Below are 26673 nucleotides of genomic sequence, written 5' to 3'. Positions count from 1 at the left end.
CACGTGCAGCCGTCCCGTTCGGAGCCCTGTCGGTTGTTCACAAACGCGGTGGCGATGGGCAGCGCTGGGGGGCTGCTGGGGGCGGTGACAGATGTGAGCAGAGCCCCCAGCCCGACCCCCCCTCCTCCGAGCTGCTCCAAATGGAGGGCTGCAGCTCTGCTGATTGTTGTGCAAATGCGCTGCTCCCTGCAAGCTGTCGGGCAGGCGGGCGCTGTGTGCGCACCGAGAGCAGCAGCTTTCCAAGCGTAATGAGTCAGCGAGAGGAACAGAAGGGCGCAGAATAAATCTGGCACCCGTCTGCCTTCTCGCAGTTAGACGGGTTTTCTTGGCTCCACGTGAAGAGGTACCTGCCCTGCTGCATGCAGCCACGAAGGCAGCAGAGTCCTGTGAGGGTCCGTGGATGGCGAGCGGGCAAGGAAGCCTTCCTAGCAGCGTGCTGGGCTGCGTCTGCTGGGAGCGGAGCGGCTCCTGGGGCAGAAGGCAGAGCTGAGTGTTTCCGTGTCTTTTACAAAGCGCACACAAGCTTCCATTGCTCACCACAGGCCAACTGAGTTTCCTCTGCTTGGGCTTTTGGTGAGCGTGGAAGTTACCCGTGCCGCATTGAGGGCCAGCAGCTGAAACCGAGGGGAGAAAGCCTTAAATAAACATCACAAATCGGTGTCGGCGCCTGGCAGAGGCTCTCAGGGCTGTAAACTGCTGCGGCTGCTTCCCCAGGAGCCCACGGCAGTGCTGGGCCACGAGGCCCTGATCCTGGCTGAGCGGGGCTGTGCTGAGCCCCCAGTGCTTCTTCCAGTCAGCCCTCGTGTGCGTGCTTCGGCACTTAGGAAGGAGCAGAGACACAGAGATGCAGCCTTCTGCTGCCGCTCCCCGCCCAGGCGATGCCCTCCATCCTCACCGTATGGACGTGCTGGGTTTGTGCCCAGCCCCATGCGCTGCCACCCAGCACCAGCACAACACGCTCAGCTGTGGGGGGAGGAGGAGGAGGAGGAGGAGGAGAAGGGTGTCCCGGCTCCGGGGTGTCCTCACACTGCCTCTGCTCCATGGCTGCTGCTGCGGGGCTGGGAGGAGGCCTGCGCATTGCTTCTGAAGTTCCTTAAAGACAAAACCAACCCGCAGACCAACCCCGAGGGCCCTGAGAAGCCTAAGTGAAGCACAGAAATGAATGACGATGGCATTCCTGAGGTCCTTCTAGAACACCACACCCCGTCCTCCTGCCCACCCCCCATCCCCGGGCTGCCCAGCCCCCCGTGCCGGGGTTCCCCTGCAGGACAGCGGGCTGCAGGCAGTGCTGCAGGCTGCGGCTCTGCCCGCTGCGCTCTCTCTGTTTTCTTTCTCTCTCCCCGCCCACAGGATTCCCAGTCTTGTGATGCAGCTCTGCGTGACTTTGTTCCTGGACCATTTCCTGCAATTGTAGCCGTGCAGAAACCCGGCTGCTGTTAGGAGAAGTTAATGGGAGCAGTGTGTAGCGTTGTCAGGTGGTAATTAGCTGGGGAAGGAGTTTGCAAATGGTCGCTGTTCTGGCTGCTTCAGCGCAAGAGCAGGGAAACCTTTGCTGCAGGAGTTACGGGTCGCTGCTCGGAGCACTGCTGCTGCACAGATGCTTTTTAGCCTCTGGTCTCCAGAGAGGAGATATTTTTGTTCACCTAAAAAGGCCTCGCCGGCCTTGGCTGCAGCCCGCCTTTCTGATCCCCGTTCCAGCTCATGCCTCGCCGTATTTCAGATGTCAGCTGCCTTTTCAGCCCTGTAACCAGGCAACACATGGCAGAGCAGGCAGCGCTTTGTTATTCCCCGGTTCGCCCTACCCGGCCGAGGCACACAGCCCTGCTGCAGCGAGGGGGAGCCCCGGGGAGAGCCCCGCAGTGCTCAGTGTGCATGGCTCTGCCCTCCTCCCCAGGTTCCAAAAGCGAGGTTTGGGAGGAGGCTCTGTGCTGGAGCAGCAGGAGGCTTTGGGGCAGCGGAGGTTGCTCTCTGTCCGGGCACACGGTCTGTTCCAGGCTCCCCTGCCATGTTTGCAGAGCAGGTCCCAGCTTGCTGCTGCGGCCCTGTGCCGTCCTGCTGCTGCCCTGGGAGGTTCCATGTGGTTTATCCCCCACGAAGGTTTATCCCCGCATCCCCAGTGAATCCATCCTTTTGCCACGCCTGACTTCTCTTTTCCTCTCTCTAACAGACGGTTGATGATGAGGCGATGGCAGCATAAATGAAGATCAAGTAAGGAAGGCAGAACGATGCCCAAGGGTGGGTGTTCTAAAACACCACAGCCAGAAGATTTCTCTCTCAGCAACGACATGGTGGAGAAACAAACGGGGAAAAAGGTAGCGTGGTTTGTTTGTTGCTTTCCTTTGGGAACGCTGCCCCTTGTGCCTGCCATCTCTGAGCTGTGACACCATTCCTCATGTCAGTGCCTTGCCCAGGGCTGTTCCTCCCAAACCAAACCTGCTTGCTGGCGCTCTGCCTGCAGGTGAGGTCCCCTCTGCTTTCTCAGCAGCTGTAGCGCTGCCTGGGAAGTGCTGCACCCGCCCAGACCTGTGTTGGTGAGCAATGGGAGAGCGTGAGTAGACTTCCAGTAGGACTGGGACTGTGCGAGGAGCTCTGCTGAGCATGGAAGGGCCAAGCAGCACTGTGGTCTTGTGAGTGCCGTGCAGGGGAGTGGATGTTCCTCCTCCTCCTTCCCTCTCCAGCTGCCAGCACAAGGTCTGGGTGCTGAATGCAGCCTGGCCAGCAGCTGCTCTACAAAATAGCTGTTGGGGTTTACTCGAGGGCCTGACAGGGCATGAGATGAGGTTGTAACAATAAAATCCGAGCATAAGGGTAAGTGAGTACATGCTTTTCCCCTGCTTTCCCACACCCAGATGCTCATTTGCTCCAGACTTGCACCGTGCCTCCTCCCTTTCAGCTTTTCCTGGCATCCCCATTGTAGCTTCCAGTGAAGAGAGCTGCATTCAGCTGTTACCTTTAAATAAAAACTGACCCCCTCCTCTGTTGTATTCTGCAATGGAAACAAACATGGCCCACTGTTCCTTTGCTCCCCCCCTTCACCCCGGCCTTCCCTGGGCAGTGCTTTGTCACCGTGTCTCGTGCTCTGATTCCACCACGCCGCCACGTTACTGACAAAAGGAGGCAAACAACAAACGACCGGAGGAGAAATCCCCAACAGAAGTGTGGTTGTGGCACTGGCAGCATCGGCCCGGTTCCCCTGTCCGTGTGTTCGGGTCCATTGCAGAGCCACACGGCGGGGTTCCCACTCCCCTCATTTACCCTGGCCATCGCCGGGCCCGCAGCCTGGGGGCTGTCAGCCGTTCCTTGCTGTGCTGCTGCTCCCGCAGCCCAGCGGCAGCGTGGTGCAGGATTCCCCACCCCACACATGACTGTGCTGCTCAACCAGGGCGGGGGGTGAGGGCGAGCCCTGCTGCCTGCCCACGGCCAGCATGGGCTGCGGCTGTGCGAAGGCTCCGGAGCCCCCGGGGGGAGCTGGGGCCTGATCCTGGGGCCTGATCCCGGTGCGGGGCCTTATAAGGGCTGCTGCTGCCCTGGGCTGCCGGCTACAGCCCGGCCCGAGGGCTGTGCACAGCTATGCACGCCTTATATGAGGAATTCCGCGGCTCTGCGCTGCCCCACAGCTGTGTGCTCACAGCTGAGGCCCAGCCCAGAGCAGCAGCAAGAAGGAGAGCCCCGCTGGAGCCGCTTCCCACTGCAGCCACATCCTGCACGGCTCGCTGTGAGCTGTGCTCACGGGTTCTGTGTCAGTGGGAAATGCTTGGCTGAACGGTGGTCACACAACGTGCAGCAGGACAGGGTTCAGCATTCGCTCGGGGCTTTCCTCCCTCCTCCCAGGTTCGGTACAGGGAGGCTGTCCCATCGTTTGCCCGGTCTGTGCTGCAGGTGATGCTGCTCGGGGTCGGGCAGCCCGTGGTGCTCCACGTGGTGGCACAATCCCAGCCGTCTCCCTCTGTGCTTTGAGTGTTTTGTTGCAGCCTATGAGGACATGTTCAGAATGTTGTGAACTCCAGACGTGGTGCCTGGTACCCTGGGTTGGGGGACACCCCGAGGGACCCAAGGCTTGGGATGGTGCCGGGGATTGTTTCCCCCACCCTCAATCAGTCCTTGTGGGGGTCCAGCCCTGCCCCTCCTCGTTCACAGCGCAGGCTGCCAGCTCCCCTGCTTGCTCACTGCAGCTTGTTTTTTACGAGCATTGCAACCTGAAACACTTCCAACATGTTTTGGAGAACAAAGGGCTTTGGGGATTTCCATGCAAGGCTTTGCATAAGAGGCCGGGATGTGAGTCAGGTTCTGCTGGTGTTGCAGTGGGAGCAGCACGGGGCCATGTGGGCACTGCCAGCTGCTGGGCAGAGGGGAGGGGGCTGCAAACTGCTGGAGTGCAGCTCCATTTGCATGGGGCTGTGCACGGCTCTGCCTTGCAGAACGGTGCCTCTGAGACAATGCCATTTATTTTTGCTGTGAGAACCAACGTTTGGATAGTAAGCTGGCCTGGGCTGAGTTCTGCACGAAGGTAAAAAGTGGTGTTTGTTTGTCTGCGTCCTAAGTGAGCCGAGCAGATTGCTGTCACTGCCTGCCTCGCTGCTCAGAGGTGTTTGTGCAGAGAGGAGCTGCCACGGGTGCTGCTGGGCTCGGTGTGCACCAGGCATGGCCCTGGCTGCTGGGGCAGCTGCTGGGCGCTGCGCCGTGCTGAGAGCACCATGGCTGGGAGCTGTTGGAGCTGCAGCCTTCCCCTGGGGTGAGGCTGACTTGAGGTGGCCCTGCTTACTCATCTAGTAAGTCTTACTAAGAGCGTAACGTGACAGCAGGGGGGTTTCCTGAAGTCATGCTCTGCAGCCTGCCCTTTGCCCAAGTGGTTTCCAGCAGCACCCAGAGAGGGACTTTGCCCCCATTGCAGAGCTGTGCTCAGCGCCAGCAGCCCGTGCAGCGCACAGGGACTCAGTGCTCCTTTCTGTGCTGCGCCGACTGGTTGGGTCCTTCCTTCTGCAGAACCCCAGTCATGCGCTGCTCAGCTTGAGACACAGGATGACCTGAAAGCGAAAACTTTACTCAAAGAAAGGACAACATTTGTCATTACAATATTGGAAACGATTCACAGAAGGAAAGCTTAAAATAAGAATCTGAAAGCAGACGGTATTTCCAGGAAAGTTTGCTCTGCACCGCCTTAACTTCTCTGCGGTGGTTTGGCTGCAGCACCTGCAGGCTGCCTCAGAGCTCAGTGCTTCCTGGGGAGCAGAGCGTGGCCCTCCTTGCTCCAATGCATCCCTCACTCCTCAGGTTGGGCCCGGGATCAGCAGCTCTGAGTGCAGGTGGAGCTGCCCGTGCCTGCCCAGTGCCCCTGCCGAGCTTCCCTCTGTGCCTGGGAACACGGTTTGTCTCATTGCCCTTCTTTCTCTCCCCCAGCACGGACCTTTAAATAATCTTGCTGTACCACGAGGGCGAGCGTAGAGTCCTGCAGGCTCAGCCTCTCGCATCAGAACCCAAAATGGAGGGAGTTCGGGGCGGGCGTTGCACAGGAGAGCAGGGCTGGGTGCTGCTGCTCCCCGGCCGGGTGCTGGCAGCAGAGCCCAGCTCCAGCTGCGCTCACTTTGAAGACCACAAACGGAGCCGTGCTCGGTGCACGCAGCACGGCCGGGCCCTGCTGGAGCTCTGCTCCGGGCTGACGGCTGGAAGGAGCGCTGCAGTCGAGGAAATCCCACCGCAGGGTGCCAGGGGCTGGACTGCATCCTGGCCTCCTGCTGCACAGGGCTCCTTTGTACTTCGGTGGCGGGTGGGGACGCCAAGCGGAAAGGTCGGGGCCGGGAGTCGCTGGCACAGCCTGCGTGGAGCCGGGAGGAACAGGCGGACGGAGCTGCCCTGCAGCCCTGCCTGCTTGAAGTTGCGTGGTTTCTGTAACGTAAAACCTACAGGTGTGTGACTTCGCTCTGCGCGGGACGCCCGGGGTTTCAGTTCTGTACCAGCTTTCACTGTTGGTGTGAAAAACTTTGCCTGCCTCCGTGCTTTGTGCCGTTGCCCTCCTCCCGGTGTCACAGCCCTCCCACTGCCCGTGCCGAGCGGCCCCAGCGTCGCCTCCCGCGCTGTCGTGCAACAGATTGGATTTATGCTTAAGGTCGCTTTTCCTCTTAAAATCCCGGTAGGAAGCAGCTTAGAATTAAGCAGCTAAATCCTTCAGCCTGCGCTGCCCTCTCTGTCAAAGTGCTTTTTCCTGCTGCCGCAGCACTCCGACCCCGTGCCCGCTGTGCACAGCTGGGCTCTGCTTCGGCAGCGTGGGGCACGGCTGTGGCAGCAGCTCCAGGCACGCGCAGGTGCCGTGCTGGCAAGGGGACGGCTGCTAACCCGTGCTCTCCTTTCTCTTCCCAGGATAAAGATAAAGTTTCTCTAACCAAAACTCCCAAGTTGGACCGGAGCGATGGCGGCAAAGAGGTGAAAGAGAGGGCTACCAAGAGGAAGTTACCTTTCACTGTTGGAACAAATGGAGATCAGAAGGACTCGGATACAGGTACGGGATTCCAACTGCACAGTGCAAGCAGGAGCGCCCTCTGAGAGGACAGAGCTCTCTAAAACTCAGATTGCATGCCTCCTCCTAAAGCAGATGTGTTGTACCTGCGTCTGTGTGGATGTGTGTGTTACCTCTCTCTCACCACGCTTTGTTAGTTTGGGGCTTTTGACTTCTGGTGTTGTTCTAAAACAGAGAAATCATTTCTGGTCGATGCGCACACAGCTTGCACTGCCGTGCTCACTGCTTTGCCTGCAGCTGAGCAGCGTGTCCCCAGCAAGTTCCTTGTGCCAGTGTGCTGCTCCTGAGCTCATTGCTGGCTCTGTAAGCAGAGAGGAAAGGCTGTCCTGCACCTGGAGATGGAGGGGATGTGATGGGGTGGCTGCAGGAGGCTCTGTGGTCACATTGATCTTTTTGGTGCATTTCTTGGAAGTGTGTGCTCAGGAGTAGTGTCAGAGTCAGGGTCACAAGCTGTGAGGAGAGAGAATCGTGGAATTGTAGAAGTTGGACTCAAAAGATCAGGATACTCCTAAAAATGGGAAGAAGACGTGAAATTTGGGAGAAATGAGACTGCTTCCTCCTAGCCTTATAGTGGAGCTGGGAGTGGTGTCTGCCCTGCGCTGGCCGCAGCCTCGGTGCATTTCTTTGTGCTGGGCAGTTCATTGTTGTCTTCCCCTTGCTGAACTCTGATTCCTGACTGAAAGTTTCAAAGCATCAGTGTGTGTGGGTAAAGGACAGCCACCCTGCGGGCTGTTCCTGGGGCTGGAGTGCCTTTGGATGGCAGAGGTGTGCTGGCCAGGCTGGGCCAGCCCTGATAGCAGTGACTCAGAGCTTCGGGTCTCCTTCTGGATGCAGAAATGTCACAAATGCTGCTGGTGGCGTGGAGAAAAAGCAATTCAGACAGAGCAGGTGGGCAGGGACAGCTCACCGCCACTTCCAGCACAGGGTCACATCAGCCACCGGCCACAACCCTTCCTCTGCTGGAGCACAGCTGGGCCTGTAGGTGCACAGAAGTACCTGGGGAGGCTGATGGGGTCGCCCAGAGCTGTGCAGATGTAACAGAGTTGCCCACAGCTCCCATTTAGCCGTGCTTCTCAACTGCAGCGCTCCCAGCCACCCCGTCTGGGTGCTTTTCGCTTCCCTTCCCAGCCTTGGGATCCAGCAGTGGGATTGCAACAGCCGTGCGTGCCGTGCCAGACCCGGGGCTGGCCTCAGTGATTTATTCCATGCAGCCGCGCTTCCTGGACCGCCGCACGCGGGCGTCCGTGTTTGTCTGAGGACAGCTTTGCTGGGGTGATCCGTGGCCACGTGAAATGCAGCTGGGAGACTTGGGAGCTGGGAGAGGTCACTTTGTGCCTGTAGTGGGATGTTTTCCATCTTTCCGAGTTCAGACAGCAGCACGGAGTCGAGCTGTGCCGCGAGGCCATGCCTTGCCCTGAGCAAGCCGCACGAGCTGCAAGCAGGGAAGTGATTCCGCGCTAACCCAGTTCTAAAACCTGTGCAAATTACTCCTTCCAAATTGTTTCTAGTGCAAAAATCCTGGATCTCAGGTGCTGGGGAAAAAAAACAGCGTCCATCTGTGAGCCTCCGAACCGTGCCTGATACAGACCCAGCAGCATCCCTCTGCCTCCACTTCTCCTCCCTTCCTTCTCCCCCTCCTGCTGCAGCTCCCACGCCCGGGATCCCACGTGCTGCCTGGCACTGCCAGCTCCTTCCCCAGCAACCCCGGGCTGCCTGCAGCTCCTCGCTGGGCGCCGTGCTGGAGGGAGCTTTGGCATTAAAACAGCGCAGCAAATGGTAATGTGAAGAAGCACACTGTAGGGGAAGGGGTGGCCCTGCCGGGAAGCTCCAGGCTCAAGGGGTGCAGCACATTGGTCTTGCTGGGAATGGCTTCTTCAGCTTTATTTCAGGCTGCCACTCGAGGTCCCCCAGCTCCCTGCAGGGAGGAGTGTTGTGTTGTGGCTTTCTGTCATCCCTGGCGAGAGGCAGGACTCAATGGACATCTCCAGGGCACTTGGAGAGCTCCTGGGAGTGGCAGGACTGGACCGGGGCTGGTTCCCGGTTGCCAGCAGGTGCTCGTGGCTCTGGGCACAGCCTCTTCCCATGCTTTGGAGGAAGAGCAGCACACCGAGGCAGCTCTGCCCTAATGGGGTCACTGCTGGCTGCTGCCTGTGGCCCCTCGGCTTCACTGCAGCTTCAGGGCTTGGGCAGCATCTCTGGACCCGTTTGCAGGATGGGAGTATGGAAAAGAGGAGATGGGTTTGTCCAGATCATGCCTAAACCCTGCTATTGCTAGCTGATACCCTGGCTTCAATAAACTAGCTCTTAAAATTGCAGGCATGGGAGCTGGTCTGTGCCCATGTTGTAGCCATACAGCTGGTGCAGCATGTGCTGCTGTGTCAGAAGGGACTGCAGGTGCACTGACCTCAGCAGCAATGCTTCAGAAAAAACTGCTCCCTGAATACTGGGGAAATTGTAATTCTGAAGCCTTCTAGGAGGGCTTCTGGTGGGCAGGAGGGCTGTGGGGTGCGGGCAGGGTGTTGTTTCTGCATTCCTGCTCCCAGCAGAAGCTGTGGCTGTGTGCAGCCCTGGCTGGGAGCACTGGGTTGATGCCACGCGTTTGGTAGCACCGTGGCTTTGGATCGTGGGATTTCTCAGCAGCACTCAGCGTTTCTGTGTTGTTCCAGCCATGCAAGCTGAACCAAATGTCCCCCGCACGGCAGTGGGGGCTCGGCGTGGGTCAGGGCATGGGATGGGGAGCAGTGGCCCAGGCTGTCAGAGCTGCGGCCCTCTGTGCTCCAGCAGCATTCGATGTGCAGCTCGACGTGCAGCCTGGCTCCGGGCTCAGCCTGCAGCGTGACGCCGATCCGAGGTCAGCGATGCGATGAGTCAGAGCGGCCCAGCCCTTCCCTCCCCACAGCACAGCCCAGCTCTGCTCTGCACGGCCCCCAGGAAGGGGGCACTGCTGTGTCCACAGCAGCATCTATGAACGCGCTCAGTTCCTTCCGCGTGGCTCCACTCAGGTGTGTGCAGCTGGCACTCGGGGGCTGTGCCACGCTGGGGCTCGCATTGGTTGGATGATTTCGGCCCTTTTTTTTTACTAAAATAGTTGAGAAGCTGTTCTCACCTAGCAACCGGGGAGGAGTGTGTGTCAGAGCTGCTCCGCTCCGTAGTGCCTCGCAGTGCGGATGGGCTGCAAGCAGCAGCAGCCTTCACATGGCCCTTTGAGCTCCTGCGTGTGTGTGTGTGTGTGTATATGTGTGTGTGTGCTTGTGTGTGTGCGTGCGTGTGTATGTTTGTGTGTATGTTTGTGTGTGTGTGTGTGTGTGTGTGTGTGTGTGTATGTGTGTGTGTGTGTGTGTGTGTATCTGTGTGTGTATGTGTGTGTGTATGTGTGTGTGTGTGTGTGTGTGTGTGTGGAACGGCCACCCCCTGCCCCCCCGCCCTCCTTAGCATGCAGGGGAGCACCACAGCACACCGTGGCTCTGCCAAGCATCCATCAATGATGGCTTTTTCTTTCGTAGAGGAGCTTTTATCGGCGCTGTCTGCGGAGTCTCCTGCCCCCGGCTGCTGGGGGGGCCCTTCCTCCTCCTCCTCCCCCTTCTCTACCTTCTCTTCCACCTCCTCCTCCTTTTTAGGGCCTCGTGGGAAATGAGAAGTTGGGCCCTGAAAAAGGGGTCTCTCCTGGAGTTGTCTGTATTTATCACAGAGATGGGCTTCTGATTGAACGCCGGGGTTTCCCCCACAGCAGCTGGATAGTCAGTGGCTGCTCTGCATAGGCACACTGACACGTTCATGATTGTGCTGTCTGTCCAGCGAGCACAGCTCATGGAAGCCATGCTGCTCGGGCTGCTGGCAACCTGGGGCATGGCACTCAGCCTCTTCCAGCTGAATCCTGCTTCTGCGGGGCTCAGGGTGTCAGCTCCGCTTCACCTCTCTGTCCTCCTGCTCTCCTTTTGGCTGCATGCAGGCAGCACCACCGTGTGCTCACCCTGCAGCTGCTGCAGCACACACACCAGCTCTGTGCTGCAAACTCTGCTCTTCTCCCTGCTGCAGGCTGCACACTCCCTGCTGCAAACTCTGCTCTTCTCCCTGCTGCAGGCTGCACACTCCCTGCTGCAAACTCTGCTCTTCTCCCTGCTGCAGGCTGCACGCTCCTTTCCCACCCGCTGCCCTCCTGCCCTGTCCCTCAGTGCTGGGCTCCAGGCTGCCCTCGCCGTGCGCCCTCCAACTGCTGCAGCAGGGATGAGTCACACTTACGCATGCCAAGCTGGGGACTGGGAAAGCAGAGCTTGTGCAGTCTCTCGGGGTGCAATGCAGTCTCCATTGCTGTCTGTGCCATTCTAATTTATTCCTATTGATCTTCTGTTTGCGTGCCTGCACGGTGAATAAACCCGGAACGCCCGACCCCTGAGCGGTGCTGGTTGCTGAGCTGCTCAGCATGAGCTGCAGCTTTGGGAATGGTATTTTTCCTCAGGGTACCACCTTGTAAGCCTGTGCTGTCATGTCGGAGCCGGCTGGGCAGACACTGCCTGCATTACAGGGCACGTGGGAGCAGGGAGCTGCTCCCTGACCAACCCACCTGAACCCGAAAGGTTCCCCCACCATTCACTTCTCCCTGTGCTGAGCTCATAGAATCACAGCGAGGTTGGATTGGAAGGGACCTTAAACATTATGCACCAGGGCACTTGGAACCTGGAGCCAAGCTCTGCGTGCAGCTTCCCTTCGTGAACCTGCAACAGCGGTGCTCTGAGCAAAGCTTTCCAGGCTGCCATGGAAGAGGTTGTAGCTGTGGGGCAGGGAGCCCACGTCCTGCAGGCAGCCTGGTGCCAGTGAGTGCTGCACAGCACGCGCTGCCCGGGTTATTTTTATCGTGTCGATCACATGCTTTTTGATGCTAAATGTTCTGTGGAGGAGGAGAATTCTCCAACTGCGGAATGAATAGGAGTTTAGGGGCTTGGGGTTGAACTCGGTAATGAATTTTTGCAGATCGCGCTGACAGCCTGCAGCAGCCACGTGCATTAAGGAATGCTGCCCAAAGCACTGCCCCGTTAGTGCTCAGGTGGCGGTGGGTGCAGTGCCGAGCCTTTGTCTGCAGAGAGCACAGGGTGGGTTTGGGATTTCTGGGCTCACATCAGACTTTGCAGCCCCAGCGGTGAGCAGAGGAGCGGCGCTGGGCCCCTGGGGCTGGGCACCATGTGAGTGGTGTGCCAGAAGGAGTGAGGAAGAGAAAAAACAGGAAAGAAATGTTGCTTCTTATTGATTCATAGTCCGGGGGAGGAAGGTATGGCGCTCAGAGCCCGTCAGAGATGTGCGTGTTCTGTTCAGGTGTAAGGTGGAACGTTTGCAAGATGTGTCTCAGTGAAAAAAGGATATTGCCAACTATTTTGTCACCTGCCATTGAGAAATAGCACGTTTGTGGGGTCCCGGGCTGCTGTCTGCAGGGTGTGTGCAATCTCCATGCAGGGGGGGGTGAAATGTGAGCGTAACCCCATGGGGCCGGGGCCTCGCGGTGGTGCATCGCCCTGCCTTGGGCCTCCTCCCCATGCCGTGTCAGGAGCAGGGACTGCTCACCTGCATTTGATAACCTCTGTCACCATCCCTCTGTCCACAGCAGGAGCCATCAGTCAGCCAGGCTGCAGGCATGCTGTGCCAGCACTCAGACTTGGGTGGGAGCAGCGCTGGGTTTTCCACGCACACGCGCCGTATCTCCTTGTGCTTTTTGCAGGGTTAGGACAGTTGCCCGGTAGGAGGCACGCAGCAAGGCCGCTTGGCAAGGTGTCTCCTTGCTGCTCTGCAGATACACGTTCTGCCTCCTGCTTGGCTGATTGCATGAAAGGAAATTGAAGTTTGGTTTCCTCATGTGAGAGCTGGAAGCTTTGGCTTCATCCCTGCAGTGGGGCATGGGTGGCTGCGAGAGCACCAGCACCAGGGGAGGGGCTGCCAGCTCTCCTTGCCTGGGGAAGGGAGTGATATTTGCAAAGAGAAAACTAGAAAAGCACTTCCGAAAGCTGTGATGAGGCTTCTTGCTGCGGTGCAGCAGTGGGGTGGTCCAGCAGGCCGAGCTCTGTGTGGTTTGGTGAGCTGGGGTGAGATGGCAGCGCTGCCAGCTGTCACCTTGCACCTCTGCAGCGCTCGTGTTGATCCTGTTAGTGCCTCCAGTTCAGGCTGCTCTGTGGCAGTGGAAGGCTGCAGGCAGTCCCTGAAGCACTGTGGCACGAAATGGAGGCTGCTAGGAGCTGGATGGAATGTCTAGCATGGTAGCACTGGTGCTGCTGGGTCTGTCCTGTTCCATCCCATCCCGCTGCGGGTAGCAGGAGGGTGACGTGGGCCAGGTGCCAGCACTCCCAGCACCGGGACGTGCTCTCCCCCAGGGGTTTGATCCCTGAGGTACCTGCAGGGATGCAGAGCACTGCTGGCACCCTGCTCGGGAAGGAACACGGCTCCCAGTACAGCAGCACTCACTCCCTGGTTCTGCTTTGTGTCACAGAAAAGCAGGGTCCAGAGCGGAAGAGGATTAAAAAGGAGCCCGCCACGAGGAAGCCTGGCTTGCTGTTTGGGATGGGCCTTTCAGGAATCCGGGCAGGCTACCCGCTCTCTGAGCGCCAGCAAGTTGCTCTGCTCATGCAGATGACAGCAGAAGAGTCTGCAAACAGCCCAGGTAAGCTCAGGAGCGTGGTTTGTGTGGGTGAAGCTCACAGCCAGCTGCTGCATACATACCCCACCCTCTGTGGGGTCTGTGCAGGCATTGTGCTGTCTGTGCATACCTTGCATCCCACACACACAGATGTTGCAGCCTTAGCCACCGACTCTGTGGTTCGTAACCCTAGTTCAGCAGCTCAGGTTGCTGTTACTGGGAAACAGCAGAGAGCTGTGCAGTGCTGAGAGCATTCAGCTGCTGTCCCAGCAAACGTCGCCCTCCCAGGGCTGCCGGAGCTCACGTGCACTTGGCAGAAAAGGCACCTCCTCAGGAAGGGAGGCTTTGGGGTGAGGATCTGCGCGTGCAAGGAGCGTGATTATCTGCATGGGCTGTGGCAGCCTGCAGGTGCTGTCTGTGCTGCACACACAGGCTTTCCTCTGTCTTCCCATCAGTTAACTCGGTGCCTTGTGGGGAGCGTTCTGGTGGAGAGATGAAAAGCGGTGCAACAGCTCCCTCTAAGGGCTTGGGTCTTCCCATGAACGGCGGTTGGTGACTCTGCTTCTCTCCTCCCCGCAGTTGACACAACACCAAAGCATCCCTCTCAGTCCACAGTTTGTCAGAAGGGAACTCCTAACTCTGCCTCCAAAACCAAAGATAAAGTAAATAAGAGAAACGAGCGAGGGGAGACTCGGCTGCACCGAGCTGCCATCCGCGGGGACGCGCGGCGCATCAAGGAGCTCATCATCGAGGGTGCCGACGTCAACGTGAAGGACTTTGCAGGTGAGCAGCCCCGGCAGCAGGAGCTGCGTTGGATTTTCCACCTGAAGAATGGCTGCTGCCAGAGACAGCCCTTCCCTCGTGTTGCGGGTTTGCTGCCGGTCGAGGGGAGACAATCCCAAATTAATTACAGAACCACAGAATAAGGATTTTGGTTAGAAAAGATGTGGTGGAATCGTCACGCCAGAGCTGTGTGGCCGATGCTGCCAGCATTCTGGGGTGCATGTGCTGACCACGGGGTGCCCATCTGCCCCTGCAGTGCCGGCACCAGGCAGCTCCATCCCCGAGCCACACTTCTCTCTTTCTGTTCTCTTCGCACGATTTTGGGCTATAAATAGCAGTGCACGTTCCTCCGCCCGTGTGATGAACATCAGTGCGAGACTGAAGCTGTGTGGTGATTAATTCTGGTCACAGGTGCCCCTCTCACTCAGCAGTGAAGGTACTGCAGCGATCTCCCACGGCGCTATCAGCAAAACACCCGGAGCCAGGAGACTTCAAAACAGCGCCTGCTTAAAAATAGCTTGTTTGAACATGATAAAATGCTTCGTTCTGTGCTCTGCAGAGGTTTGTTTGAGAACTGGGCCCGCTGTTACTGTGGAGATGTGCTGTTTGGTGTATCTCAGATCGGGCTCTGTTTTGCAGTGCAGGGCTGCTTGCTTGGAGAGCACAGATTATGTTTGTTAGGTCTGTGCAGAGGATGTTCTGGGGGAGTATCTGCAGCTCAGTGCACTGCTCTGTGTGGCAGCCCTATTGCTCAAGCTGGAAAGGAAAAGGACTTAAGCCGTGCCTCGGAGCACGAAGTTTCCTAATTCCATACCCCAAATTGCACCATTGATTTTGCTGGGTCTGTACTGTTTCCATCACGCAATCTGGGTGCAGCTGAGGAGAGGTGGGGCTGCAGGGGCTCCTGCAGGGCTGCAGTTGTGGGGCTCCTGCAGGGCTGCGGGTCCTGGCACAGAGCTGGCTGTCCCACCGGGCTTTGTGGCACAGGCAGCAGAGGCAGACAGGTGTTCCTCCTTACTGCCTCCAGCTCCATGAAGGTGATGCCTGGTTCTGAGCGTGTGTTTGCTTGCAGGCTGGACAGCATTGCACGAGGCGTGCAACCGGGGTTACTACGATGTTGCAAAGCAGCTGCTTGCTGCAGGCGCCGAAGTCAACACCAAGGGGTTGGACGACGACACCCCCCTGCACGATGCAGCGAACAACGGGCACTTCAAGGTTGGTTTTTGCTGGTCTTTATGGATTTTTTTTTCCAATGACTTTTTTTTTAATTCCCATCCTTTCAAGCAGCCAGCTGTGCAGACACCAAGATTCTGGGTATTTTGTTATCATTTGCTGCTGATAGCTACATAGCGGGTGGGAGCTCCCTGCGCCATTCTGCTGAGCTCTTCTTGTGTAGGAGGAAAGTTCATCCCTTCTGGAGCAGGTGGAGAGAGCGTGGCCTTGCATCTCATTCTGCTCCTTCCTTCCTTGCCCAAATTGATCTGTGTTGCTGGGTTTTGTCTTCTTTCTTACCAATATCTGTTAGTGCCACAGGTTTATCCCTGGCAACAGGCTGCTCTCCTGCTTGAAGATGCACCCCATATCAAAAGCGTACAGAAAAAAAGATCTCTGTAAACATTTAAAGTCTCGATTTCTGGTTTCAGGTGGTGAAATTGTTGTTGCATTATGGAGGGAACCCTCATCAAAGCAACAGGAAGGGAGAGACGCCATTAAAAGTAGCCAATTCTCCCACCATGGTGAATCTGCTCCTGGGGAAGACGACATACCCCTCCAGCGAAGAGAGCTCAACAGGTGAGGCCAATTTTGTGCATGTGGTGGTGTTTGTGGCCCACAGCTGTCTGTGAGCACAGAGCTGTTAGGAGGACAGCAAGGTTAGACTTGCCACAGTGCCCACATGCTGCTGCTGCAGTCCGGAGTCCTTCTGCAACCATAAGCCCAGCTCAGACAAGTGCAGCCTTGAGCTCCGGGAGCAGTGTCTGTATGCCCTGGAAGCCCACATTGAGATAGCTTGCCTGGTGTAATTAAGATAGAGGATTGGAATTCATCTGCAGATAAATGGATATCTGACATTAAAATGTGGGTGATGTCCCAGCCCGTGCCTGGACAGGAGGATGTTGGAGCAACGCGAACGTTTCCAGGCTGTGTGCTGCTGTCATGGCTGGGCCAGGTGGGAAGTGCTGCAGGTTTCATTAGCACTAACTGGAGGAGAGGTTCCTGTCCCACGGGGGGGTCTTGGCCTGCACTGTTTGCGGTCGTAATCCTCTTCGCAGGCCCTAACATGTTGTTCTCTCTGCAGAGACCTCAGAAGAGGAGGATGCCCCTTCCTTCGCGCCCTCCAGCTCTGTTGATGGCAATAACACAGACTCAGAGTTTGAGAAGGGTTTGAAGCACAAGCCCAAGGCCCAGGAGCCCCCCAAAACCATCACCCCAGTAAAGGATGAGTATGAATTCGATGAGGATGATGAACAGGACCGGGTCCCACCAGTCGACGACAAACATTTGCTGAAAAAGGATTACAGGAAAGAGACTAAAGCGAACAGTTTCATTTCCATACCCAAAATGGAAGTGAAAACTTATACTAAAAATAACACAATTACACCAAAGAAAGCTGCCCACCGCATCCTGTCCGACAGCTCGGACGAGGAGGAGACCGGCGTCGCTGTGGGGACAGGCGAGAAGCTGCGCCTTTCGACCCACTCCATATTGCCCAGCAGCAAGATCCGGGAGCCTGCCAGCACCAAGGCACCGAAGGAGAAAAGCAAAGTAAAAAAGAAGCGGAAGAAGGAGACGAAAAGCAAAGAGGTTCGGTTTGGCAAAAAAAATGACAAATTTTGTTCCTCTGAATCAGAGAGCGAAAACGTGGAGAGTGAGGAGGATGATAGAGACTCTCTTCAGAGCTCTAGCTGTGTAAAGGACTCCAGGCTAGTGCTAAAGGAATCCTCCTTGTTTAACTCTCTGTCTGCCTCATCGACCTCTTCTCATGGGAGCTTAGGATCCCAGAAACACAATGCTAACCTTACAGAACAGCACTCCAAGCACTGGAGGACGGACAATTGGAAAACCATATCTTCTCCAGCTTGGTCAGATGTCAGCTCCTTGTCGGACTCCACGAGGACGAGACTGACGAGCGAGTCAGACTACTCGTCCGAGGAGTCGAGCTTGGAGTCGCTAAAGCCAGTCAGGAAGAAACCAGAGCACAAAAAGAAAAACACCTCCCACAGCACTGTTTCTGAGAAAAAGAATTCATTCCATAGCAACGTGGATGGAGCGATTCCAAAGCTGGACAAGGAGGGGAAGGTCGTTAAAAAGCATAAAACGAAACATAAACATAAAAACAAGGACAAGGGGCAGTGTCCCATCAGCCAAGACATTAAAATAATCAAAACTTTTTCTTTTGAGTTTGAGGACTCTAAACAAAAGCCTGAGAAAGGCTTGATAGTAGAGACAGAAAATCCAGTCGAAAACAAATTGAAAGTGTTAAAGCATGAGCGAGAACACTGTAAGAAGGAAGACAAGCTCCCCAAAGGTAAAGCGGAGGAGAAGGACTGGTTGTTTAAAGATGAGACTGGAAAATCCTCTAAAGAGGAGAAATCATTAAGAAAAGTCAAAGATGGCAGTAAAGACATGAGCAAATCCTTCAGAGAAGGATTGAGTAAATCGGAGAAAGAGAAACCTGTGAAGGAGAAGTCTCCCAAAGAGGAGAAGCCGAGAATACACAAGGAGGAGAGAAAGAAGAAGTCAAAAGACAAGCAGTCCAAATCCGAAAAGAAGAACGAACTGAAAGAGGAGAAAGCTGCTAAGCTTGAGAAAGAAAAATCCTTCAAGGAAGAGAAGGAAAAATGCAAAAAGAAAAAATGTACAGGGAGGAGTCTGGGTTTGATGAGTTTAATAACAAAGCCCAGTTTCCCGAAAGCGAGGACACGAAGTTCAGCCTTTCGGATGATCAGCAGGAGAGGTGGTTTTCAGACTTGTCTTCTGATTCGTCCTTCGACTTCAAAGGCGAGGATAGCTGGGATTCTCCGGTAACAGATTTCAGGGAGATTAAAAACGACACTGTGGCAAAACTAATCATAGAGCCAGTGAAAGAGGAAATTAAAGACAAGAAAAAGGAAAACAAAACGAAAGAGAAGAAGGAGTACAGCGAGAAACGTAGCGAAAAGGACCCTTTCTTAAAGAAGAAAGAAAGGGACTACGTGGACAAGGGCTCAGAAAAGAAAAAGGACCAAACGGACCGGCACAAAGCTGCTCCTAGTTATTTGCCTGAAAAGGATAAGAAGAGGAAGGATTCTGCAGAGGGTGTCAAGGAGAAGAAGGAGAAGGATACAGGTGAAACCAACAAAGATAGGAAGGATTCCTCTGATGGCTCTAAAGACCGAAAAGAGAGCAAGACGAAGCAGGAGGAGCCCTACCGGGATGACTTCAAGGAGTTCGGCTGCGAGGCGTTCTTCAAGGAGAAGTCCGACGCCGAATTCAGCGGTAAAGCCCTGGAGAGCTGGGAGAGGCACCACTCCGGAAAGGACAAGGAGAAGAAAGATGCTTCTGAGAAGGAAAAAAAAGAAAAAGCGAAGCCAGAGAAGTACAAGGAAAAATCCAAAGAAGGCGACAAGGAGAAAAATGAAAAAGCGGCTCCAGAGAAAATCCCAAAGGACAAAGAACTAGAAAAGAGCTTCAAAGAGAAGAAGGAAAGCAAGGAGAAGTACAAAGATCTACACAGCAAAGACAAAGAAAGGAAAAGTTCCTTCGACCAAGCGAAAGAGAAGAAGGAGAAAAGCTTTTCCACGGACCGAGAAGACTTCTGTGAGAAAAAGGATGAGAAGAAGGGCAAGGAGAAGAGCTGGTACAGCATTGCAGACATCTTCACTGATGAAAGCGAAGATGAGAGGGATGATTACAGCTTGACGGGGTTCAAAGTGGGCGAATCGGTGGGGAGCGAGATGCACCGCCTGGACAGCCTGCAGGAGAAGGAGGAGGGTGAGAAGGAGCTGTACTCCGACAAACACCGCAAGTACTCCTCCGAGCGGCAGCACTCCGGGGAGAAACAGAAGGACAAGGAGTCCAAGGAGAAGAAAAAGGACAAGGGGACATCGGAAGGGGGAAAAGAGAAGAAGGAGAAGAACTCCTTTGAAAAACACAAAGAGAAGAAAGATAAGGATTCTTCGGAGAAGTACAAGGACAGGAAAGACAGGACGTCCATCGATTCCAATCAGGAGAAGAAGAGCAAGCAAAAGCTCCCAGAAAAGGCTGACAAGAAGCACGCCAGCGACGAGAAGGTGAAGAACAAGCACAAGGAGAAGCTGGATAAGGAGCATTCCAAAGAGAAAAAGTCTTCGAAAGGAGGAGAGCCGGAGAAGAGCCTGCTGGAGAAGTTGGAGGAGGAGGCTCTCAATGACTACAGAGATGACTCCAACGACAAAATCAGCGAGATCTCCTCCGACAGCTTCACAGATAGAGGGCAGGACCCAGGGCTCAGCAGCCTCTTCGAGTCCTCGAATCTCTCTCTTGCAGACGCCTCCGAAGAAAAGTTCAAGGACTCTCTCCCGCTGCCCTGCCTGCAGGACAAACTGAAGGAGAAGGAGCGGCACAGACATTCCTCATCCTCCTCCAAAAAGAGTCACGAGAAGGAAAAGGCAAAGAAGGAGAAGACCGAGAAGAAGGAAAAAACGGACGAATTCAAGGACTCCAGCAGCAGAAAGGATTCCACTCATTATGAAAAGGATTTCTCTGTGGATGGGGAGGCTTTCAGCACTTCCTACAGCATGAAGGCAGAGCCTGATGAGGAACCAGAGAAGAGCATTGATTACTTATTTTCTGAAAAGAAAGATAAAAATGATTCTGAAAGAGAGCTGTCAAAGAAGGCGGAAAAAGAAAAGACTTACGGTTCCAGCACCATCAGCGCTGCTAAAGAGAAAAAGAAGCGAGATAAACACAAGGAAAAATGGAAGGAGGAAAAGGAAAAGCACAGAGACAAACATGCAGATGGTTTCTTTAAACATCACAAAGATGAACCAAAGTCAGCACTTAAGGACAAGGACAGTCCTCAAGTTACCGCCTTCAAGGATAAATCGAAGGAGGAAAACCTCAAATTTGGTGAGACCAAACTGAAAGAGAAGCTCAAGGAGAACCAAGAGAAAGACAAATCAGAGTCAATAAAAATAAGCAACGGCAATGAAAAAATAACCCTTTCCAAAGACAGCGGCAAGAAGGATGCCAGGCCGAGGGAGAAGCTGCTGGGGGACGGAGATCTGATGATGACCAGCTTCGAGAGGATGCTGAGCCAGAAGGACCTGGAGATCGAGGAGCGGCACAAACGGCACAAGGAGAGAATGAAACAAATGGAGAAAATGAGGCACAGGTCCGGAGACCCCAAACTGAAGGACAAAATTAAGAGCTCTGAAGATGTCCGCAAGAGGAGTCTGGATCTGACAGCAAAGAAGCCGTTGGCGCTGGACGCTCAGCTCAAGGACAAGAAGCTCAAGGAGCTGGGCCCGCTGACACCCATCCTGTCACCGGAGAACAAGGCACAGCCCACAGCCGGGGCAGACTCCAAGGACTGGATCACGGGCCCGCAGCTGAAGGAGATCCTCCCGGCATCCCCTAGGCCAGACCAGAACCGGCCAACGGGCGTCCCCACGCCGGCGTCCGTCGTGTCCTGCCCCAGCTACGAGGAGGTGATGCAGACCCCGCGCACGCCCTCGTGCAGCAATGAGGACTACACCGACCTGATGTTTGAGTGTGCGGACTCGCAGCACTCGCTGCCCATATCCACCATGTCCATGAACGCCTGCTCGCCGTCCTTCTTTGACAGGTACGCCAACGTTGCGGGGGCCCTCCCCGAGAACCCAGCTCAGACCCCAACTCGTACCATCCCCTCCTCAAACCTGTACCGCTCCATCTCTGTCGACATCAGAAGGGCACCCGAGGAAGAGTTCAGTGTCGGAGAGAAGTTTTTCAGACAGCAGAGTGTCCCAGCGACCTCAAATTACGACTCTCCGGTGCAGCATTTAATGGAGGAGAAGGTTCCCCTTCCTTCTGTCCCCGCTGAGAAGTTCCAGTGTCTGTCTCCTGGGTATTACTCACCGGACTATGGGGTTTCGTCGCCCAAGGTGGAAGCCCTGCACTGCCCGCCGGCAGCGGTCAGCGGGGTCTCCCAGTCACCTGAAAGTGTCTTTTCTGGTTTACAAGCAAAGTCCTCCCCTTCGCACAGAGACGAGCTTCTGGCTCCCTCGGTAGAAAGTGCTCTTCCCCCTGACCTGGGCATGCCGCTGGATACCACGGAGGAGCAGCAAGCCACCGCCTCCATCATGCCACCAGAGCCCACCTACTTGCCACCAATTGAAGAGAATAATTTTGGTTCGGCAATGCCGGAACAAACCAGCATGGACTGGGATACCCCTCCTGCCCGGAACCCCGACACGGCAATCCCTCCCAGCCTGATGGCAAACGCGGCCGAGCACTCTGTCGGCTGGTCCATGGGCTCCGAGCTCCTGATGAAGTCACCCCAGCAGTTTGCCGAGTCCCCAAAACCTGCGCTCTGCTCCCTGGAGCCCATCCATCCTACGCCGGTCGCCTTCATCCCCACAGACGCTTCCTACCCCGTCTCTCCCATCTCGTACCCTCTGTCCGTGTCAGAGCCGGGGCTGGATGAAGTCAAGGAAGACGCTGAGGAAGCGGTACCAGGAGAAATGGCGAATGCCGAGGAGCAGGCACCATACATGTCCCCCACGAGGCTGGACACGTTTTTCACCGGCTGCAAGCCCCTTCCCGAGGAGGCACCCGAGATCCCCGCGGAAGCCCCCTGCGCGCCAGCAGAACCTGAGGCAGAGGCGGTCAGCGTGCCAGAAAACACCTATTTGGAAAACAACGGCACGACGCCGGCAAACGGCGAGGAGGCGGTGACGTGGCCAGACCCCTTCACCACCACTGAGGACGAGCTGGACCTCGGCCCCTTCTCACTGCCTGAGCTCCCGCTGCAGCCCAAGGATGTGGCTGAGGCGGAGGTGGCCGAGGCAGAGCCGGCCGAGGAGGGCATGGCTGCGGCTCCAGAGCTGAGTGCTGGGAGCACAAAGGCCGGCGCGGCTGCCACCGCCAGCGGAGAGGCCGAGGAGCCCGCGGCTGCCCCGGCAGCACCCGTCCCACCCACAGACACCGAGCCACCAGCTGAGGAGCAGAAACCTGATGGGGCCGTGCCAGAAGCCACCTCGGAGGCAACGAGCGGGGCGGAGGAGAAAGGAGGGGAGGAAGCAGAGGCACAGGTGCTCCCAGCTGCCCCGTCAGAGCCTGCCCAGGCTGAGGGCAGAGAGGTGGAGGGTGCACACGACGAGCCGGCCGCCTCTGCTGCAGTGGTGGAGGGCAGCTCCAGTCCTCCTGCAGCCCCCACTGAGGGCAGCGCTGGCCCCGAGAGCACCGCGGGGCGCGCCGGGAGCCAGGGCCCTTCCTCACAGCCCGAGGCCCCTCCGGCTCAGGCAGAAGTCGTTGAGCCGGCGCAGAAACCAGTAGCAGAAGCTCCCAAACCCCCCAAAATAGAAGAGATCCCTCAGCGGATTACCAGGAACCGGGCGCAGATGCTCGCCAACCAAAACAAGCAGAACGCCGCGGCTGCTGAGAAGGAATTTCCTGCCGTCCCCGCGCCCACCACCCGCACCAAGGGCCGCGTGACCGAGGAGGACGATTCCCAGGCACAGCACCCACGGAAGCGCCGCTTCCAGCGCTCCAACCAGCAGCTGCAGCAGCAGATCAACACGTCCACCCAGCAGACCCGCGAGATGATCCAGCAGACCCTGGCAGCTATCGTCGACGCCATCAAACTGGACGACATCGAACCGTACCACAGCGACAGATCCAACCCCTACTTCGAGTACCTCCAGATCAGGAAAAAGATCGAGGAGAAGCGGAAAATCCTCTGCTACATCACTCCCCAGGCTCCCCAGTGCTACGCCGAGTACGTCACCTACACGGGCTCCTACCTGCTGGATGGCAAACCTCTGAGCAAGCTCCACATCCCCGTGGTGAGTCCCCTGTCTTTGCCTGCGGTGTAAAATGCAGCACTGAGGCTCTGCCCTGTCTGCCAGCACAGCCGCGTTGTCCCCCAGAGCACCTCCATGGTGCCCAGCGGTGCCTTTCCTGTACTTCTAGACAGTTCTCGCAATGACAGAGTGAAGCCTTGAGGAGCAGGTGGCTGCGTGGTAAATGCATCCTCTGAGATGTGCTTTTGCAGAGAAGACCTTAGGCTGTGCTTAGGAGCCTGAGATTTGTTCGGGTTTTAGAGAAGGGTGGTATGAATGCACAGGATTTGAGGCCAGAAGGCAAAATGGCTTTTAAAGGCAGTGCAGTAATGAACCTAGGAGAGCACGGGATAGCTGCTGCCTTTGCCCACTGAGCACTGCTGTTTCACCTGCTGACGGCACACAAGATCTGCCTCTGCTGCTCTGCACGAATGTGCTCTGCAGTTGGTTGGTGCTGCAGGCAGTCACTCCAGGATCCTGCAGGAGGAGGTCAGTGCAACTGCCTCCCTCCCCGCTGCAGACAGGGTCAGGTATTCTGGCTATTTCTGCTGCCCATGCGACACAACTTGTGGGTCAGTTCTGGCCTGATGAGTCAGCACACCGTTCACCTGCCCAGCACCGTCATGGGTGTAGCTGAGCTCACACCTGCCTGCTCCTTCCTGCAGCAGTTCAGGGCCCAAGTGCCACATCTCTGCAGTTCTTGGCTCCTCCGGGGCGGTGACTCCAGCAGCTCCCTGGGCGCTGCTGCCCGACCAAAGCAATGTTCCCTAACTTCCCCATTGTGTCCCCGCAGATCGCCCCGCCGCCGTCGCTGGCGGAGCCCCTGAAGGAGCTGTTCAAGCAGCAGGAGGCCGTCCGGGGGAAGCTGCGGCTCCAGCACAGCATCGAGCGGGTAAGGGATAAAGCCCCGAATTCCCTTTGCTGAGGGAAACTGAGGTTGCCGCGCTCACTGCTGTGTTTGCTCTCCCCCAGGAGAAGCTCATTGTCTCCTGCGAGCAGGAGATCTTGAGAGTGCACTGCCGGGCAGCACGGACTATTGCCAACCAGGCTGTGCCCTTCAGTGCCTGCACCATGCTGCTGGACTCCGAGGTCTACAACATGCCTCTAGAAAATCAGGTCAGTAGTGCCTGCCTGCCGGCACAGGGCTGACTCTGGGGAACCGCGCAAGACCCCAAGCAGATGGGTTTGTCTGGGTTGAGTTACAGGGAGAGAACCATGAAAGTAATCTGAACACTGGCTTGGAAAGCGCTGGGCTGCTTCCAGCACACAGACGTGGGATCCCTTCCTCTGCTCACAGGGGTCTGTGCTGCCGGGAGGGAATTGTGCCGGGTTCTGGGAGCTCCTGCACCCACCCACACTGGGCAGTGTCTGCATGTCAAGGTGTGCTCCCGTGTCCCCCCGCTCTGACTGCAGTGAGCAAGTGCTGTAAGAGGGGTTTGAGCACGGCCTGTTAGATCTTGGAGTGCTGAAAGTAAATAACCCATCTCCCACGTCATTCCTTTTCGCTCAGGGAGACGAAAACAAGTCGGTCAGGGACCGCTTCAACGCACGGCAGTTCATTTCCTGGCTGCAAGACGTGGACGACAAGTATGACCGGATGAAGGTGAGGGCTGTGGGTGCAGTGCTGGGCACAGATCCCACCGCTCACTGCTGTGGGGCGGGCACAGCTTTGGGAGCTGCATTCCTGTGGCTTCCAGAAGCTCTGCAGCGAGGCGTGTGGGTTGCTGGGCCAGAACCAGGGGATGGGGACACGTTCTGCTTGGGGCTGCCCATCTGGCTGCTGCTGCGTTGTCATCCTAAGCCTCCCTGTTCTACTCAGTCCCAGGGTTGCTGTTGGCTGGCTGCAGCAAGCTCAGAACCTGCAACAAAGTGGGAATTGGGCAGGGTCAGGAGTGCTTTGCGGGGCTCTGGGCAGGCAGACCTGGGGGGGGACGTCGGTCCATTGGTGACAGAGAGGTGGCAGCTCTGTGCAGGGAGCAGCACCCTGCTCTTGGGCATTGGGTGCACTGTTACTGACACCATGGGGTCAGAGTTGTGAGTGCTCGTGGCTCCCAAAGCTACTGCACCTCCCAGGCTGCGGGGGGTTGGAGATCCACGATCCTTGCGGTCCCTTCCAACCCTGTGATTCTGTGAGGCTCTGTAATGCTATAATAGGACGATAATAGCAGGGTGGTACAGTCTTTGCAGCAAAGGAGAATAAGCCTAAATACAGCAGCCACAGAGGCAGAAATGAAAGAAAAGAGCCGCTTACCTTTGGAAGGCCTCAGGTAGACAGCAAGAGATGCCCTCACCTCCACTGCCAGCCTTTAAATGAGGGCTGCGAAGGCAAGGATCCTGGCTCCAGCCCTTCCATCACTCAGGTTCACTACACACACCTGAGCTCCCCTGGGCCTTCCCACCAGGTGCTCCATCACTGCTTCAGGCCGTGGCTTAGCATTGCCACTACGGCTGCATTGGCTCTTGGTGACAGAGGGCACCCTGAGCTCCGCATCACCTCCAGGCAGGGGCTCTGTGCCACACTGCAGCGCCTTAACAGCGCGCAGGAGCACTGGGGGGATGCATTCTGTGGGTGGGGGTGTCGCGGGGGGGGCTTCGCACGGACATCCCGGGTGTCCTTCCCAGGGGGTGCGGTGTCCCCCCCCGCCCTCACCACCCCCCGTCTCCTTTTCCTGCAGACGTGCCTGCTGATGCGGCAGCAGCACGAGGCCGCCGCGCTGAACGCGGTGCAGAGGATGGAGTGGCAGCTGAAGGTGCAGGAGTTGGACCCCGCGGGGCACAAATCCCTCTGCGTCAACGAGGTGCCCTCCTTCTACGTGCCGATGGTCGACGTGAACGATGACTTTGTGCTGTTGCCGGCATGACAGTTCTGCACCGGGAGACGTCACTGAACACTGGCACGGACGGAGCCCTCCGAGGTCGGGCGGCCGCGCTCACATTCACCCTTCCCGCTTGCTGATGAATCCCTTGGTCAGAGGAGGAGGAAGCAGCTATCGGCAGAAATACGACGAAACAAACAGACAAAAAAACCCAATCGGAAACGAAACAAAAAATTGCACTTTCTTCACAGCGCGGCCCTCAGTGCCGGACTGACGGCGTCCCCTCCGTGCCCGGCGGCGGGCGGCAGCGGCGGCGGTGCTTGCAGGAGCTTGCTGCCTGGCCACACGGGCTAGCGCTCTGCGCACGGAGAGGAGACCACGGGGGGGGCTAGGGGGGCGATTTTCTCTTCCATCCCGGGGATGTACTCAAAAAAGACTGAGTCGAAAGGACACGCGGAGACCCAACCGGAGACAAGGACAGCGGTGCCCACGGGCAGCACTGCGGCGCGGGCGGCGGAGCCCAGCAGTGCCCAGCAGAGCCCGGCGACGGGCGGCGGTAACGCAGAGAAAGGACTTTGCCAACTGTGTTTTTAATGGAGTCAAATCCATGTGGTTTATATATATATATATATTTATTTTTTTTTTTCCTTTAATCTTGGGCATTTCGTTTCTCTTTCTGAGAACATAACTTGAAAAACACTACAGAGCCAATACTCATATAAAGAAAAATTGTATCCCATAAATGCTGTACAGTTTTTATATACATTAACAATGTACTTTTGCTGCCTTCTAGATAATTTATTTTGCAACACATTACTGCACAGTTGTAAATAACTTATGTACTGTAACATCACTTTCAGTTATGTGTAAAGAAATAAATAAATTAATTAAAATTACCTTCATCTCTGCGGTGCGGCAGCGCTGCCGGGGGAGCGGCAGAGCCCC

At 56.5% G+C, this 26673-nt stretch overlaps 1 protein-coding gene across 1 annotated transcript in view; it reads left to right on the top strand.

Moving 5' to 3' along the window:
* ANKRD11 (ankyrin repeat domain 11) overlaps nt 1-26625 on the top strand; it is a 29682-nt gene extending 3057 nt beyond the window's left edge. The window contains 12 exon segments of the mRNA XM_019619861.2: nt 2168-2312; nt 6355-6493; nt 12981-13151; nt 13707-13910; nt 14983-15125; nt 15554-15701; nt 16207-17748; nt 17751-22915; nt 23706-23804; nt 23885-24028; nt 24423-24515; nt 25588-26625. Coding sequence (XP_019475406.1) covers nt 2226-2312; nt 6355-6493; nt 12981-13151; nt 13707-13910; nt 14983-15125; nt 15554-15701; nt 16207-17748; nt 17751-22915; nt 23706-23804; nt 23885-24028; nt 24423-24515; nt 25588-25773 — 8121 coding nt within the window. The 5' untranslated portion in view covers nt 2168-2225 and the 3' untranslated portion in view covers nt 25774-26625.
* The last annotated feature ends 48 nt before the right edge of the window (nt 26626-26673 follow it).

This window comes from Meleagris gallopavo, chromosome 13 (assembly GCF_000146605.3).
Source record: "Meleagris gallopavo isolate NT-WF06-2002-E0010 breed Aviagen turkey brand Nicholas breeding stock chromosome 13, Turkey_5.1, whole genome shotgun sequence".
NCBI lineage: Eukaryota > Metazoa > Chordata > Aves > Galliformes > Phasianidae > Meleagris > Meleagris gallopavo.
Note: the sequence above shows the minus strand (reverse complement) of the source record. Positions and strands in the feature narration are given on the sequence as shown.